The following is a 15,958-nucleotide window of genomic DNA, read 5'->3' as shown; positions in this document are numbered from 1 at the left end:
GTCCCATACAAAATGACAATTCCGTTCACTCTCGTTTTTTCGACTTTCCCGGTGAATATCCTGGAACTTTTATACACACAAACACGTCGGATCCCTTGACGAACAAAATGGAGTAAGAATCATCCAAATCCGCTGACCCGTTCGTAAGCCATTTCGTGACATACAAACACCATTCCATTTTTATTTATATAGATTCTCTTTGCATATTGTGAATATTTTCTATTTATTTCTTGTGATTCCCGAGATTCCCGAAAAAGTATAACTGAACTAACTAGAAAAGATAGATACAGTCGACTATCCATAACTTGAATTTCAAGGGATCATCGACTTGCACACCAACACAAAAAACAGGGACAAATTTCTGCATTTTCAACACTGTTATAATCACTTCTATTAGAAAGCGATATTGTTCTGTTAATATTATTATGAAAAACATTATTTCATTCTACCATGCCCACACAGTTAAAGATCACTTTTGCGTTCAACGTCGGATAACTCGCTCGTTTACGTAAAACATATTTTTGCTAAATCATACTATTTGTGAATTTGTTATATTGAGCACAACATTCAACCGAAAAGCAACTTTTTTTTTACATATGTTGAGTTGGTATTACACAGCCATCATTATATGGTGATTTTCTGTAAGATGCGAGTCTAGTACACGACATTGAAAACGGCCTTACATTTGAGGTCGAAATACGCGTATCAGTCAAAGGATGCAATCACTAGCGGAATTATATGGTATAGTACTAAATACGGGTTTTCTTTTATAAAACTTTTTAATGTTTTCAAAAGTTTGTGTTACTTTTAGGTTGATTTTTGTTCATTTTGAAGGTGTTTGGATTTTTTTGTATTGCGAAATTTGTATTTCTGGCCCATAGTGGTGTGAAGTGAAAACAGTCCATGTCTCAATTACTACCTACAATGCAGTATCACAGAAACATCTCCAAAAAATATAAAATTACACTGTAAGGTCAAAGTACCCTTTAAAGAGTAAAAAAGTACCCACTTAGAGAGAATCTAGTTTAACTCATTGAAGAGAATTCTTTCAAATAAGAAGTAGTCAAAATTTCCCAAATAAGAAGGAGATTCAAAAGGATATCGAGTCATGGAGAAAAATTTACCTCCATGTTGCATTGACTAGTGGAGACATCGATTTATAACGTATGTCGAGTTATAGCATACCAAGTTGAGGAGATTCGACTGTTATTTCTCAACTGTCGAGAATCGCTCGTCAGTCCCATATATAAAACGTAGGCATTGAAAAAATGTTCTGAGAAGTTTGTGCGTGTTTTTTCCTAATTTAACAAAAAAAATCGTGCTGTATCATTAGTGCAACTGAAAGATCAATGAAAGATATGTTTAAACTGATATCAACTCAATTTGACTTGCGATTCATAGCAGTGGCGCAAACTTGATATCACCAAAGCTAGAATCTTCCGGAATAATTGTAAAATTACTTAAAAATCTGAAGATTCTTGGCAAATGGATCAACGTGCAGAAACTCCTTTAAATATTTTGCAAGCATTCATAATATTTCCCACAAGTATTCAGAAATTCTCCAAAATATACTCTATTTTTTGCATCACGGAAAATAGGATGTTATCATTTTCTAGGAATTAATAAAGGAATATCTTGCAGAAATTGTTAACAACAATACAACCAAGAACTTCTACAGAGTGTGCTTCGGGAGTTCTGTAGATAGCGCTCAACAGATCGTCAATAGTGATGGAAAGTGGTGAACATTTCTGCTGAACTGGAACAAAAACAAAATCCAAATGCTCCCGAGCGTCAGAGCACTGATTTACTCACGTCTGTCGTGCTCCCGAGTAATCGAAGCTTAAGTGATTTGTGAACGTTTTCGGAGCTGTTCACATTCAATTGTGCTTTTGTAAAAAAAAAAGGGTTCCCCTCCGATTTTTATGGTTCTTCAAGGGTTTTTGATGGTTATGCAATTAATTTGTTTGTTGAAACCATAATAAATCACGCCTTGCTCTATTACTCGCGAGTAAACGTTCCCGAGCTTGTTGCTACTTTTTTTGGCATGTTCTCCCGAGCGGACGCGTGCGAACTTACTCACAACCTACTCTGTTCGCGAGTGTGTCATGTTTGTTATGCGTTGATATACACTCGTGAGCTGCTTCGTGATGTGAACTTTTCCACCACTGATCGTCAATAGATTATTCCAGGAATGCTTTGAGAAATAACAAGCGAGCTTTGTTTAAGCCCATAATGAAGGGTCAAAGACATCAATGGATTGTGCCATTAAATGAACCATATTTAAAACATACCTCCACTATTGGAACAGTGTTTCGATTATTGGTGCAAAGGTATTTGCAAGGGAATTTTAAATAAATCGTGATTTTCATACATTTTAATGATAAACGGATTTGAAATCTACCAACTGGTAAGTTAAAATCACAAATTTTATGATTTTATTAGTAAGTTCTTTAGGTTCACCACTAATCGTACATTTTTTTCGCTATACAACGAAGTGATAAGAATTTAGCAAGCATTTTCGGAGGAATGGAACCCACATTTTAAGAAAATAGTTTTGTTTTGTAGCAAACGATCATTATTGATTAACGGTGATCAATTTTGCTTCACCCCTTGATAAGAATAATTGATTTCTTTCATTTCAGCAGTATAGTCATTTTTGGTTGGTAATTGCTATACATGAGCCGAAAAGGCGTTCAATTTTTCTGAAATCGATAACATTTGAATGCCAGGTATGAAAACTTTTGCGAATGATCCGAAATTGCGGTAGCCTGTAAAATGGAGAAGGAGAATAATGCTTCATAGCCTACAGTACGTTTAACAAGATGTCTTCGAAAAAAAAATGACGATGATAAATCGTTCAGCTGTTTGGTGCCTATAAGTAAATCAAAACTGAACTTAAAATTATACTATTGAATTCCACTAGAGTTTTTATCTTTTGACTGACATACGTATTTCAACTTCCACTATAAGGCCGTTTTCATCTAGTACATGACATTTACTAATAACATGACGTTTTTGCGTCATACTACTTACTTGCATCTCACGCCGATAGTATCCTGTGAGTTGATGCTAACATGATTCACGTCAGATTGGTGCATTTTAAGCTGGAACAAAATAATAAAAAAAAAAAAAAATAAAATCCCTGACAAGAAAAATTGGTTGAAATCGAATGAAAAATAAAAGATAAAATGTATATTCTAACAGGCAAACTTTATCTAGAAAAAAAAAATACAATTTCACATATTATTCATTGCAAAACGAGATTTTTTGTAGGATCTACGATATTTGGCATTATCTAGACATAATTGACAAGTGGCCTAAAAACGTTTTAATAGAAACAGGTGCCTTTACCAAAAAGAGTTATTATATTTATTCAGAATACGTCGAAGGAGCTTTGTGTAGTACGCAACTCGTTGAAGAATTCGATTTTTACAGCACTCGTCGTAATCATTCAACTTGGCAAGCCTCGTTGGATAAATGTACGACTCGTGCTGTAAAAATCATCATTCTGCAACTTGTTGCGTAAACTATTATTTGCTCACAGCAGCTACTGAGTTTCAATGGCTTCGTTGACTATGATATGCTTTGTTTGGCTACCGTATTGTGAATCTCATGACTTGTCCAAATGATCGGATTGTGATCAACCAGATTCACCCTGTAGTGAATCAGAACGATTAACCTTGTACGACTTTGTGATCATCATGTCGAGCCTTCAAAGATGACCACAATAATTCGATATTTCATAAAATGAAGTATACTAAGGATAGTTAGAATCTGTTCATCATCACGAGTGCTAAACTTGTGTGGTGTGTCTGCGAGGCTCAATTCAACTGATTTATGATTTCGCCATACCAATGCAATGTGTACTCCTCTGCTTAGGGATATATTTTTCGTTAATGGCAAAACTTTTCCTCCGTATGCCCTCGATTCGTTTTCAATGACTCTATTGGCTTACATTTTTTTTCTCTCCTCCAAAAGTTCAAGCAACGACACCAGGTCATAAGCAAATATAGTCCTTCCACCTAAAAAAACGGAAGGGGCTAATGTTCGCGAAACAAAATGGTCTTTATCTGCACACTTCTGCAGTAAAGCTGCCAAATGCTTGGGCATACATACACACGCACTTGGGCGCAATCACATCCAGATTGGATGGGAAAATTGTGTTTTAAAATGGTTTGTTAGAACTTTTTCAATTATAATTAATATTATGGCTTTATAAAGCAGCGTGCTGGATGTTGGTCTCGTACGTTGTGGATTGCCCTGTGGCCAAAGGGAGTCTGTGCTAATCGAGTGGTACTGCGATTGGCGAAAGTAGAACGAGTGATACCCCAGTAGATTAGCTGCCTGTGAAATGTAAATTGTCGTAATTTATGTAGAGAATTTCAACATTATGGTGACACACGTTGATTGTTCGTTTTAAAATATTTACCATGAAATTCATGACGACTCCTTTTCGGCGAGTTGAAGTAGGAAGATGAAACATGTTGACGTATTTTGCTAAAGAGGCATGATATGTTGGCAATATCAACGAATTCTCTCTGCTCTTGGAAGTTTTCTTAAAAACTAGCTAAAGCAATAAAACAGTACTTTTCAGTGCTACATAAACAGTACTTTTCAGTACTATTTTTTCTACTATTGATCCCTTTACGATTCTTGTTTGGACCCGTGCCTTCGATTTTTCATTGGACCCGTTGGCGAAAGCAAGCGGTGGAAATCCTTCTTGGACACCGTCCTGGGAAAAAAAAACCTCTCGAAGGTCACGTCTTCTTTCGTTCATCCATTAAACATGGTATCAACAACAAACAAAAGGAAGGGTGAATCTCTGAACTCACAACTTCCTTCCAAAAAAAGTGGGTTTTAAAACTGTCACTACACGTGGCAAGAATGGAAGAAAGGACGTTTCACTTTAACAAAAAAGAACTAAATAATAATAAGCTTTAGAAAAAGCAAAACTCATATTCGATGTCCGTGTGACGTGGGAACATTTCCAGAAACCTGGAGGAAATTACCAGAACCCCACTCAGTGCCATCGGTGCCAAAAAATTGTCGCATAGATGCTAAATGCATGATTTGCGGAGGTTCTTGTCACGCCAAGGACGTCTGTCCAGTGAAGGAAGATACCACCAAGTTTATATGCTCTAATTGCGGGACCAATCATAAGTCAAATTTTTGGAATTGCCCTTCACGCAAGAGAGTCATTCAGGCTCGTGCCAGGCAGATGAAAGATAATATCTGTTTCCGGAATTTTTCTGGTAGAGTATCAAACAATACTCATTTTTCAATTAACGATCGCTTGATTAGGAATCATACCCATCAGGAAGATCATAATCATGCTCATTCACAAACTAATTTTAATCCGACGGGTAGCCGTTCGAATCTTTCAATTTCGAATGTATCTACCCACGGAAAATCTTTTGCCGATATCGTAACAGGTAATATGAACTCTTCCCCTATTTGTACTATGAGTACCCATTCTACTTGTTTCAAATCAAATGGAAAAAAACCCTATCGCCACAGGTACCTCCTACTCCGCTTCTTCGTCTACCGAAAATTCTAATGGGAAATCATCAAATGTACCCACTTCAAGTGATATGTCTGCCTCTGATTTTAATTTCCTAACTGAACAATTGAATCTAATGATTGATGCAATTTTCAAAGCCACCACAATGACTGAAGCAGTCTAAGTCAGGGTAAAAATTACTAATCAAATTGTTATTGAATTACGTTTTTCTAATGGATACAATAAATAATAATTTAAATATTTTAAATTGGAATGCTCGTTCTCTGAATGGTAAAGGGGACGAGCTGTTCAATTTTCTTACAGCTAATAACGTGCATATAGCAGTTATTACTGAAACATATTTAAAACCTGGATCCAAACTAAAAAAGATTCTAACTTTTTTGTTTATCGTTAGGCAGCGTCCATTTATTACGTAACGCTAAAATTGGAAATTTTTGACCACCTCCCCCCTCCGTAACGCTTTTTGTATGAAAAATTTCAAATTTTTGTATGATCCGTAACGCTTGAGTCTACTCCCCCCTCCCCCTAGAGCGTTACGTAACTTGTGGATGCCGCCTAATGATCGATTTGATAGGGCATGTGGGGGAGTTGCAATCATCATTCATAGGAGTATAAAACATCAACTGTTTTCGTCATTGGAAACTAAAGTTTTTGAAACTTTAGGTGTTTCTGTTGAAACACAGTCTGGTAAATATATTTTCATAGCTGCCTATTTGCCCTTTCAATGCTCTGGACAGCAAGTTAATTTGCTCCAAACTGACTTGCGAAAATTGACTCGCTATAAGTCAAAAATATTTGTCATTGGTGACTTTAATGCCAAACATCGGTCATGGAATAATTCTCAAAGTAATTCCAACGGCAGAATTTTATTTGATGAGTGCTCTTCAGGATATTTCTCAATTCAATACCCAGATAGCCCTACACTGCCCATAACTGCATATTTGTAACATTCGACAAAAGTAGGCATTGAGTAAATGGGGTACCAAGTTTGTATTTTACTGCAGTATGGGAGGAAACTAAAATTTCAAAAAATCATTAAGAATTCAAAAGAGCTTATTTGAGGCTAAAATTTTGCACAACTCATACCGCATATTGGGTGAATAGACAGAAAATTATTCTGATATAAATTTCGTTGCAACTACATTATGAGGCTCATGTATAATCTCAATGTGACTGTTATGCGGTTACATTTGCCAGTGTGACAAAACAACTTGGTATTTTTTTCGAATTTTCTAGAACAAACTCACAGATTTTAGTAAGTTGATCGAAAGTATTTATCATTTGATGACTCTCCCCGGTATTAACTCCAATTTGTCAAAAATGTCGAATGTGACTGTTATGCAGTTATGGGCAGTACATGTTTTTCCTATTCTAGAAATCCATCTACGATTGACTTGGTCTTAAACGACTCTAGCCATCTTTGTAGCCAACTGATTACTCATGCTGATTTTGATTCTGATCATGTCCCTGTTATATTTCAAATATCCCATGAAACGATTCTCAATCCAAATATATATATATATATATATATATATATATAGTAAGCACACGCATACTCTCCGATGTACTGAAGATCCGCGGTTTCGACATCGTAGCGCTGCAGGAGGTGTGCTGGACAGGTTCGATGGTGCGAACGTTTAGAGGTAATCATACCATCTACCAGAGCTGCGGCAACACACGTGAGCTGGGAACAGCTTTTATAGTGATGGGTGATATGCAAAGGCGTGTGATCGGGTGGTGGCCGATCAACGAAAGAATGTGCAAGTTGAGGCTCAAAGGCCGGTTCTTCAACTTCAGCATCATAAACGTGCATAGCCCTCACTCCGGAAGCACTGATGATGACAAGGACGCATTTTACGCGCAGCTCGAACGCGAGTACGACCGCTGCCCAAGCCACGACGTCAAGATCATCATAGGTGATTTGAACGCTCAGGTTGGCCAGGAGGAGGAGTTCAGACCGACGATTGGAAGGTTCAGCGCCCACCGGCTGACGAACGAGAACGGCCTACGACTGATATATTTTGCCGCCTCCAAGAACATGGCCATTCGCAGCACCTACTTCCAGCACAGCCTCCCGTATCGATACACCTGGAGATCACCACTGCAGACGGAATCACAAATCGACCACGTTTTGATCGATGGACGGCACTTCTCCGATATTACCGACGTCAGAACCTATCGTGGCGCTAGCATCGACTCTGATCACTATCTAGTGATGGTGAAACTGCGCCAAAAACTATCCGTCATCAACAATGTACGGTATCGACGCCCGCCTCGGTATAACCTAGCGCGACTGGCCCAACCGAACGTCGCTGCCGCATACGCGCAGCATCTCGAGGTAGCGTTGCCGGAAGAGGGCGAGCTTGACGAAGCCCCTCTTGAGGACTGCTGGAGCAACATAAAAGCAGCCATCAACAACGCAGCCGAGAGCATCGTCGGGTATGTGGAAAGGAGGACATGTAACGATTGGTTCGACGAAGAATGCAGGCAGGTTTTGGAGGAGAAGGATGCAGCGCGGTCTGCAATGCTGCAGCAAGGAACGCGACAAAACTTGGAGCGATATAAAAGAAAACGGAAGCAGCAAACCCGACTATTCCGGGACAACAAGCGCCGCCTGGAAGAAGCGGAATGTGAAGAAATGGAACAGCTGCATCGTTCTCAAGAAACGCGAAAGTTCTACGAGAAGCTCAACGCATCCCGAAAAGGCTTCGTGCCGCGAGCCGAAATGTGTAGGGATAAGGACGGAAGCATCTTGACGGACGAACGTGAGGTGATTGAAAGGTGGAAGCAGCACTACGATGAACACCTGAATGGCACGGAGAACACAGGCGACGAGGGTCACGACAGCGGAGGAAGTGACTACGTCAGCACGGCGGATGAAGGAAACCAACCTGCCCCCACATTGAGGGAAGTTAAGGATGCCATCAGCCAGCTCAAGAATAATAAGGCCGCTGGTAAAGATGGTATTGGAGCTGAACTCATCAAAATGGGCCCGGAGAGGTTGGCCGCCTGTCTGCCTCGGCTGATTGTCAAAATCTGGGAAACCGAACAGCTGCCGGAGGAGTGGAAGCAAGGGGTCATATCGTCCCCTTAATGCTACAACTAGATAACTCGAAAATCAAATTTTTGAGATGTGCAACTTTGAAAGTATGACCGTTTAACAAGGTGATGGTTAATCGCAGAGATTATGATTGAAAAATAATCTTTTACTTGTATATTTTGAATCATACGCTTAAGACCTGTGGATATTTTGCAGATCTTATTAAGAAAACTGTTTTGACAAATTGAAGTCAAAAATTTCAAATTTCGAGTTATCTAGTTGTAGCATCAAGGGGACGATATGCCCCATCTACAAGAAGGGCGACAAACTGGAATGTGAAAACTATCGTGCGATCACTATCCTGAATGCCGCCTACAAAGTGCTATCCCAGATTATCTCCCGTCGTCTATCACCAATAACAAATGAGTTTGTGGGAAGTTATCAAGCTGGTTTCATCAACGGCCGCTCGACAACGGACCAAATCTTCACTGTACGGCAAATCCTCCAGAAATGCGATGAATACCAAGTCCCAACGCATTACCTGTTCATCGATTTCAAAGCGGCTTATGATAGCATCGACCGCGAAGAGCTATGGAAAATCATGGACGAGTACAGCTTTCCCGGGAAGCTCACAAGACTAATAAGAGCAACGATGGACGGTGTGCAGAATAGCGTGAAGATTTCGGGCGAACATTCCAGTTCGTTCGAATCCCGCCGGGGACTTCGACAGGGTGATGGACTTTCGTACCTGCTGTTCAACATCGCGCTAGAAGGTGTCATGCGGAGAGCCGGGTTCAATAACCGAGGTACGATTTTCACAAGATCCAGCCAATTTGTTTGCTTCGCGGATGATATGGATGTTGTCGGCAGAACATTTGGAACGGTGACAGACCTTTACACCCGCCTGAAACGTGAAGCAACAAAAGTCGGCCTGGTGGTGAATGCGTCAAAAACAAAGTACATGCTGATAGGCGGAACCGAGCGCGACAGAGCCCGCCTGGGAAGCAGTGTTACGATAGACGGGGATACTTTTGAGGTGGTTGATGAGTTCGTCTACCTCGGATCCTTGTTAACGGCTGATAACAACGTTAGTCGTGAAATACGGAGACGCATCATCAGTGGAAGTCGCGCTTACTATGGGCTCCAGAAGAAGCTGCGGTCGAGAAAGATTCACCCCCGCACCAAATGTACCATGTACAAAACGCTTATAAGACCGGTGGTCCTCTATGGACATGAAGCATGGACCATGCTGGAAGACGACCTGCAAGCACTTGGAGTGTTCGAAGAAAGGGTGCTTAGAACGATCTTTGGCGGAGTGCAGGAGGACGGTGTGTGGCGGCGGAGAATGAACCACGAGCTCGCTAGGCTCTACGGCGAACCAAGTATCCAGAAGGTTGCTAAAGCCGGAAGGGTGCGCTGGGCAGGGCATGTTGCAAGACTACCGGAAACACAACAATCAAAAAAAGATGGTGTTCGCGTCGAATCCGGTTGGCACAAGAAGGCGGGGAGCACAGCGAGCGAGGTGGCTTGATCAGGTGCAACAAGATCTGGAGAACGTGGGCCAAAATCGAGGTTGGAGAGACACAGCCTTGGACCGAGTAAATTGGCGTAACATCGTTAACGAGGATTTATCAAATTAATTGATGTAACACCAACTAAATAAAATAATAAAATAATATATATATATATATATATATATATATATATATATATATATATATATATATATATATATATATATATATATATATATATATATATATATATATATATATATATATATATATATATATATATATTATTTTATTATTTTATTTAGTTGGTGTTACATCAATTAATTTGATAAATCCTCGTTATATATATATATATATATATATATATATATATATATATATATATATATATATATATATATATATATATATATATATATATATATATATATATATATATATATATATATATGAAACGTAAATTCTCAATTGGACCCTGGCTCTAAACCCTTTTGAAAATTATCTTAAATTAAAAAAAAAAAACCTCAGGAGCCAATAACAACATTGAAAGAGGAAAACAAATTATTACTAACAAATTGCGAAAAATCTCAAAAACTTGCTATGCAGTTTGAAAGCACGCACAATTTTAATTAAGGACTTACTAGTCCAATTGAAAATCAAGTTACTCAGGACTTCGAAAATATTCTCAATCAAGAGAACGTTTTCGAAAATACCTGTTAGACTGATTTGGAAGAAGTGAGAACTATTATTAAAAAAAACAAAAATATGAAAGCTCCTGGCGATGATGGAATTTTCTACATCCTCATCAAGAAACTTCTAGAAAGTAGCTTATCATTTTTAGTTGATATATTTAACAAATGTTTTCAATTAGCATATTTTCCTAACAAATGGAAAAATGCTAAGGTTGTTCCAATTTTAAAACCTGACTAAAAATCTGCAGAAGCTTCTAGCTATCGTCCCATTAGTTTGCTTTCATCCACCAGCAAACTTTTTGAAAAGGTCATTTTGAACAGAATGATAATCCACATCAACGAAATTCAATTTTTGCCAATGAACAGTTCGGATTCCGCCATGGAGATTCGACTACTCATAAACTCATAATGTAACAAATATGACATTTGGCTCGAATGCCCTCAATGTGATTTTTGAAAGTTAAATTCTTATCTAGTTTGAGTCCTAGATACTTAAATTAATCTGACCAATTTATTAGAACTCTTATCATCGTGACAACATGTCTACTTGAAGGTTTCAAATAAAATGATTTTGGTTTATGTGGGAATATTATTAGTTGAGTTTTGGAAGCATTAGGAGAAATCATTTATTTTTACAAGTATGAAGAAAAATTATCCAAATTTTTTTGCAGTCGACTACAGATGACACGCAGACTTCGCAAACAAGGATTTTTGTCATCCCTGAGGTAACTCAGGTAAGTCAGATGTAAAAATATTGTATAATATTGGTCCCAAAATGCTGCCTTATCCCAAACGGAAATTAATTTATCACTCATATTTTCGTATTTATTTTTTTCTGAAAAGGCTAACTGCATCGTATAAATCATGCCAACCAGTATCACATAAGGGTTACAAGATTAGAATAAACGAATGTTGGTCCGATTTACAAACGTAGCAGATAAACAATATAATTACAGTTGTAAACGCAAACACCTTGTCGAGGGGTATCATCAGCTTCCGCTCCAACAGTTGCTCAGTAGTACTCGTGCACATAGTTCTGTGTTCCTCAACCATCACTATTCATTCACATTACCTCACATGCCAAACGTATTCCCAGCAAGTCCTTCGTCTGTCAGAGCCAAACCGCACATATTTTATCGGAACCACCTCGAGACTTTGCCCACCGTAGATAGGACTGAGAGCTGCTGCCGGGCTTTCCATATTCCCGTTGCAAGCAAACCATTCATCCTCATATCCTGCAGCTGTAGGGACAACTCGTTCCGACTCTTGTGGGAAGATGGCTCCGGGAACCACAGCCTGTTTCACCGGCACGTCTCGGTTTTGGCTCAGAAAACAATCATTCCAAGCTGCGCCCGGCCAGGAATAATGTTGCCACCGGGTCAGTCAGTGTAGGTGATGATCGTCATCATCGTCAGCAACCATCTTCTTGGGATGGCAATTGGCGTAGCTAGGATTTTTTTCCAAAGGGGCCAAGGAGGGACCAGTGTGTTGCGATGTAAAGGTTCACGGTTTTCGTCAATATTTAGGTTTTGTACCAAATACCACCTTAAATCGCCTTGCATGCTAATAGACAGCTATTATAGAGCTTACATGCCCTATATTAGCCAATACTAGTTTTATATGTCCAAAAATTCGAATCTGCGGTCTAGTAGTTACTTGGGAAGCATGAACTACATTTTTCATATTCAATAGCAAGAATAATTCCTAGGGGGTGCCTGAAACCTCTGCTCCCCCCCTGTTTTTACGCCCATGACGACGGCTACCACTCCTATCATTTGTTCAACAATAAATTCAATTTTCTATCATCAGTCGGTGCCTACGCAGGACTATTGACGGCACGGGGCCCTGGCGAAGAAGCGGCCTTGGCTTGCTGACTCCTGCAATCCGGTTGGTTGTTGTATGCATGAATATGCTGAGTTATTCCCCATAAATTGCTCATCCAACTAGTAGCAGCCGACTAGGTCCTGTACTGACTGGGTCTTTCGTACTTTGTAGTATATCTATCGAGTTGCCAACCCGGGTGAGAGGCGTGTGGTTTTCTTAAAAGGGAATACCTCCCGTGGCGTACGCTTCTGGCTCTGTGGTTGCCCCTCCCTGTAGGGGAACTTACCACATACTTTGCCAAGGTGGGTAAACGAAGCAAATGTAGAACGACCCGGGTCGTGAGTGAAATATCGAGCACGCCGGAAGATTGTTATTACGTAAAGACGCAACTGTAGCACTCTTGCAGTAAATTTATTTCGCCTCCGTCGTATGGTTCAAATGCACGAGCGGAAGGATCGAATGCTGTTTTACAGGATGTTATTGAGTTGCTCATCCACATGTCTCTAAAGCATGTGGTGAAGGCAGGGCTTTTTACTCATAACGTAAGTATGAGGTGGCAGACATTAAACTCTTGATTTCATAACGCTTCAGAGTTCAATCCTTTGATACCAAATATTTTTGTTCTACATATACTCATATAATTTTTCGCTATTTGAAAGCGGGCTAAACAAGTTTAAATTCATTAGCTTTTGAATTTTATTTCCTATCTTTTTAATTGTTAGTTAAAAGCATTCTATTTTTCAGAGCCTTTCATTATTGTAAAAAAGGAGCAAGTATGATAAGCATAATACGCTCATCAAAATTAAGATTCAAATTGTTAGTTTCGTTTTCCTGTTTTAACAACTTTTCTAGTTAAGTTCCTCAACTTTTTTTTACATACACGTCGGAACTCTTCAAGAATCTGACAGTGGAAGATTAAGTTAAATTATTGATTGATTTGTTTTCAAGCTGAATCGCAACATACAAACACCATTCCATTTTTATTAATATATATAGAGATAAATATAAACATATGTACATTTAAATTTATTGGAGACTTTATACATTATTTGTAGAATTTCACTCAAATATTAATACACTCCAACCTCTTTTTACGACCGTTTTTTATCGACGATTCGTTTTACGACCACTTTTTTACGACCGAAATTCAGATAAACGATCGTTTTTATAAATGATCATTCTCTTAAAAAGTATTCAAAATAGAGGATCATGATGTTCAGCAAAATTGTTTAGTAGTTTAAGGGCTACCATATAATGGTCATGGAATTGCGGAATTCTGCCACTAGGAGGTGCTAGTGAGAATCGAAATTTTGTTTTGCGGATATCTCTGATCCTGACCACTTAGAGAGATGGCGTCTTCGACAAAGTTGTTCAGTACCTCAAGGACTATCATTATAAATGCTATTCAAAGGTTCAAAATGTTGCCACCAGGCAGCACTAGTGAGCATGAAACTTTTGTTTTGTGGTTTCCTTAGGATCCTGGCCACTTAGAAATATGGCGCTTTCGGCAAAGTTGTTCGGTAGCTCAAGGACTATCATTATAAAAGCTATGAGATTCAAAATTTTGCCGCCAGACGGCGCAAGTGAGCATGAAACGTTTGTTTTGCGGTTATCACGAAGTACATGATAGCGAGGGGCTCAAGAGAAGACACGACACGCCCTATTGACGGTGATGAAATAGAGTTTGTCGAAGAATTCGTGTACTTGGGCTCACTGGGGATCGCCGTCAACGACATCAGCAGAGAAATCCAGAGGCGCATCGTTGCTGGAAATCGTCCCTACTTTGGATTTCGAAGAACGCTCCGATCGTGCAAAGTTCGCCATCGCACGAAGTTAACCATCTACAAGACGCTGATTAAACCGGTACTCCTTTATGGGCACGAAACAAGGATCCTACGTGCAGAGGATCAACGCACCCTTGGTGTTTTCGAACAGAAGGTGTTGCGGACCATCTACGGCGGAGTGCAGTTGGAAGACGGAACGTGGAGAAGGCGAATGAATCATGAATTGTACCAGCTCCTGGGAGAACCAACCATCGTCCACCTCGCAAAAATTGGGAGGCTGCGGTGGACCGGGCATGTCACCAGAATGTCGGATACCAACCCGAAAAATGGTTCTTGAAAACAATTCGACCGGCACAAGACGACGTGGTGCGCAGCGAGCAAGATGGGTCGATCAAGTTGAGGACGATCTGCGAACCCTTCGCAGAATGCGTGGCTGGCGACGGGCAGCCATGGACCGAGTCAACTGGAGACGTCTCCTACGTATATGAGAGGCCATCCAGGCCTTATCCTGCCTGATAAGAGTAGGTAAGCTCACTACCTTGCTTGAAAAGCTCGATCTGGAGTTCGTCTTTTCCAGTAGCCTTACTGTTCTTCAACTCTCTGATAGCCTCCACAGCTTGTTCATCGTCGCTGATGGTTGATCTGTCCTGAGACGCGCTGATGTTCTCTCCATTCAACAAATGCTCAAAGTATTCTTTCCACTTGGCAGCCACCATGGTTTTATCTCAGCAAGTTACCTTCACAGTCATTGCACATGACGGGAAACAGTGCTGTTTTTCTCCGCACGCCATTGACAGTTTCGTAAAATCTCCGCATTTCATTTTTTCCATGCTGTTTTACGCCTCAGTAATGACATATTCTTCATACAGCTTTTTCTTTCTACGGTGGAATCTTTTCTTGGCTGCTCTGGCTTCCTTGTACCGCTCTCTATTTTGTCGGGTACCAGACACTAACATCCGGCTTCTGGCAACATTCTTCTTATCTGTCACCTTTTGGCACTCCTCATCAAACCAACCGTTCCTAGGTCGTCTCTGAGTAGTACCTATCACCTCCCCGCTCTGTGGAAAGTTGGTTCGCCTTATCCGCCATCAAGCTTCCGGCGGTATTCAACTACTACATCGTCTGTAGATAACCGCTGAATATGAAACGCAACGGTCGCTGTACTTTTGTGTTCGCCACGATAGACAACCGTGCGCGAATCTTACTGACAACGAGATAGTGACCAGAGTCGATGTTTGGACCTCTGAAGGTTCTCACATCGATGACATCCGAGAAATGCTGGCCGTTCACCAAAACGTGGTCTATTTGGTTGCAGAAATCATTCGGGTGCATCCAGGTGTGCTTTCGAATGTCTTTGCGTGCAAAGTAGGTGCTGCTGTTGGCCATATCTCTAGCTGCGGCGAAAGTTACTAACTTTAGGCCGTTGTCATTGGTGCTGGAGTGAAGGCTCTCCGTACCAATTATTGGACGGAAAAAGTCCTCTATTCCGACCTGACCATTGGCATCCCCGATAACAATTTTCACGTCAGTTTTGGGCATTCTCCGTAGGTCTTGTCGAGACAATCATAAAACGCTCCTTCGTA

The 15,958-nt window shown here is 40.1% G+C and overlaps 2 protein-coding genes across 4 annotated transcripts in view; one reads left to right on the top strand and one right to left on the bottom strand.

Moving 5' to 3' along the window:
- Nucleotides 1-15,958, top strand: part of LOC5575494 (glucose transporter type 1) — an 816,694-nt gene that overhangs the window by 357,269 nt on the left and 443,467 nt on the right. The window lies entirely within an intron of this gene.
- LOC5578848 overlaps nt 1-15,958 on the bottom strand; it is a 245,337-nt gene that overhangs the window by 171,781 nt on the left and 57,598 nt on the right. For both annotated transcript variants that reach the window (XR_002500246.1, XM_021843615.1), the window contains exon 5: nt 3,034-3,104. Coding sequence is in view for 1 of the 2 variants with exons in the window: in XM_021843615.1 (XP_021699307.1) it covers nt 3,034-3,104 (71 nt within the window). In the remaining variant the exon portion in view is untranslated. The remainder of the gene's footprint in view (nt 1-3,033; nt 3,105-15,958) is intronic.

This window comes from Aedes aegypti, chromosome 2 (assembly GCF_002204515.2).
Source record: "Aedes aegypti strain LVP_AGWG chromosome 2, AaegL5.0 Primary Assembly, whole genome shotgun sequence".
NCBI lineage: Eukaryota > Metazoa > Arthropoda > Insecta > Diptera > Culicidae > Aedes > Aedes aegypti.
This window is presented reverse-complemented; position numbering and strand designations above follow the sequence as displayed.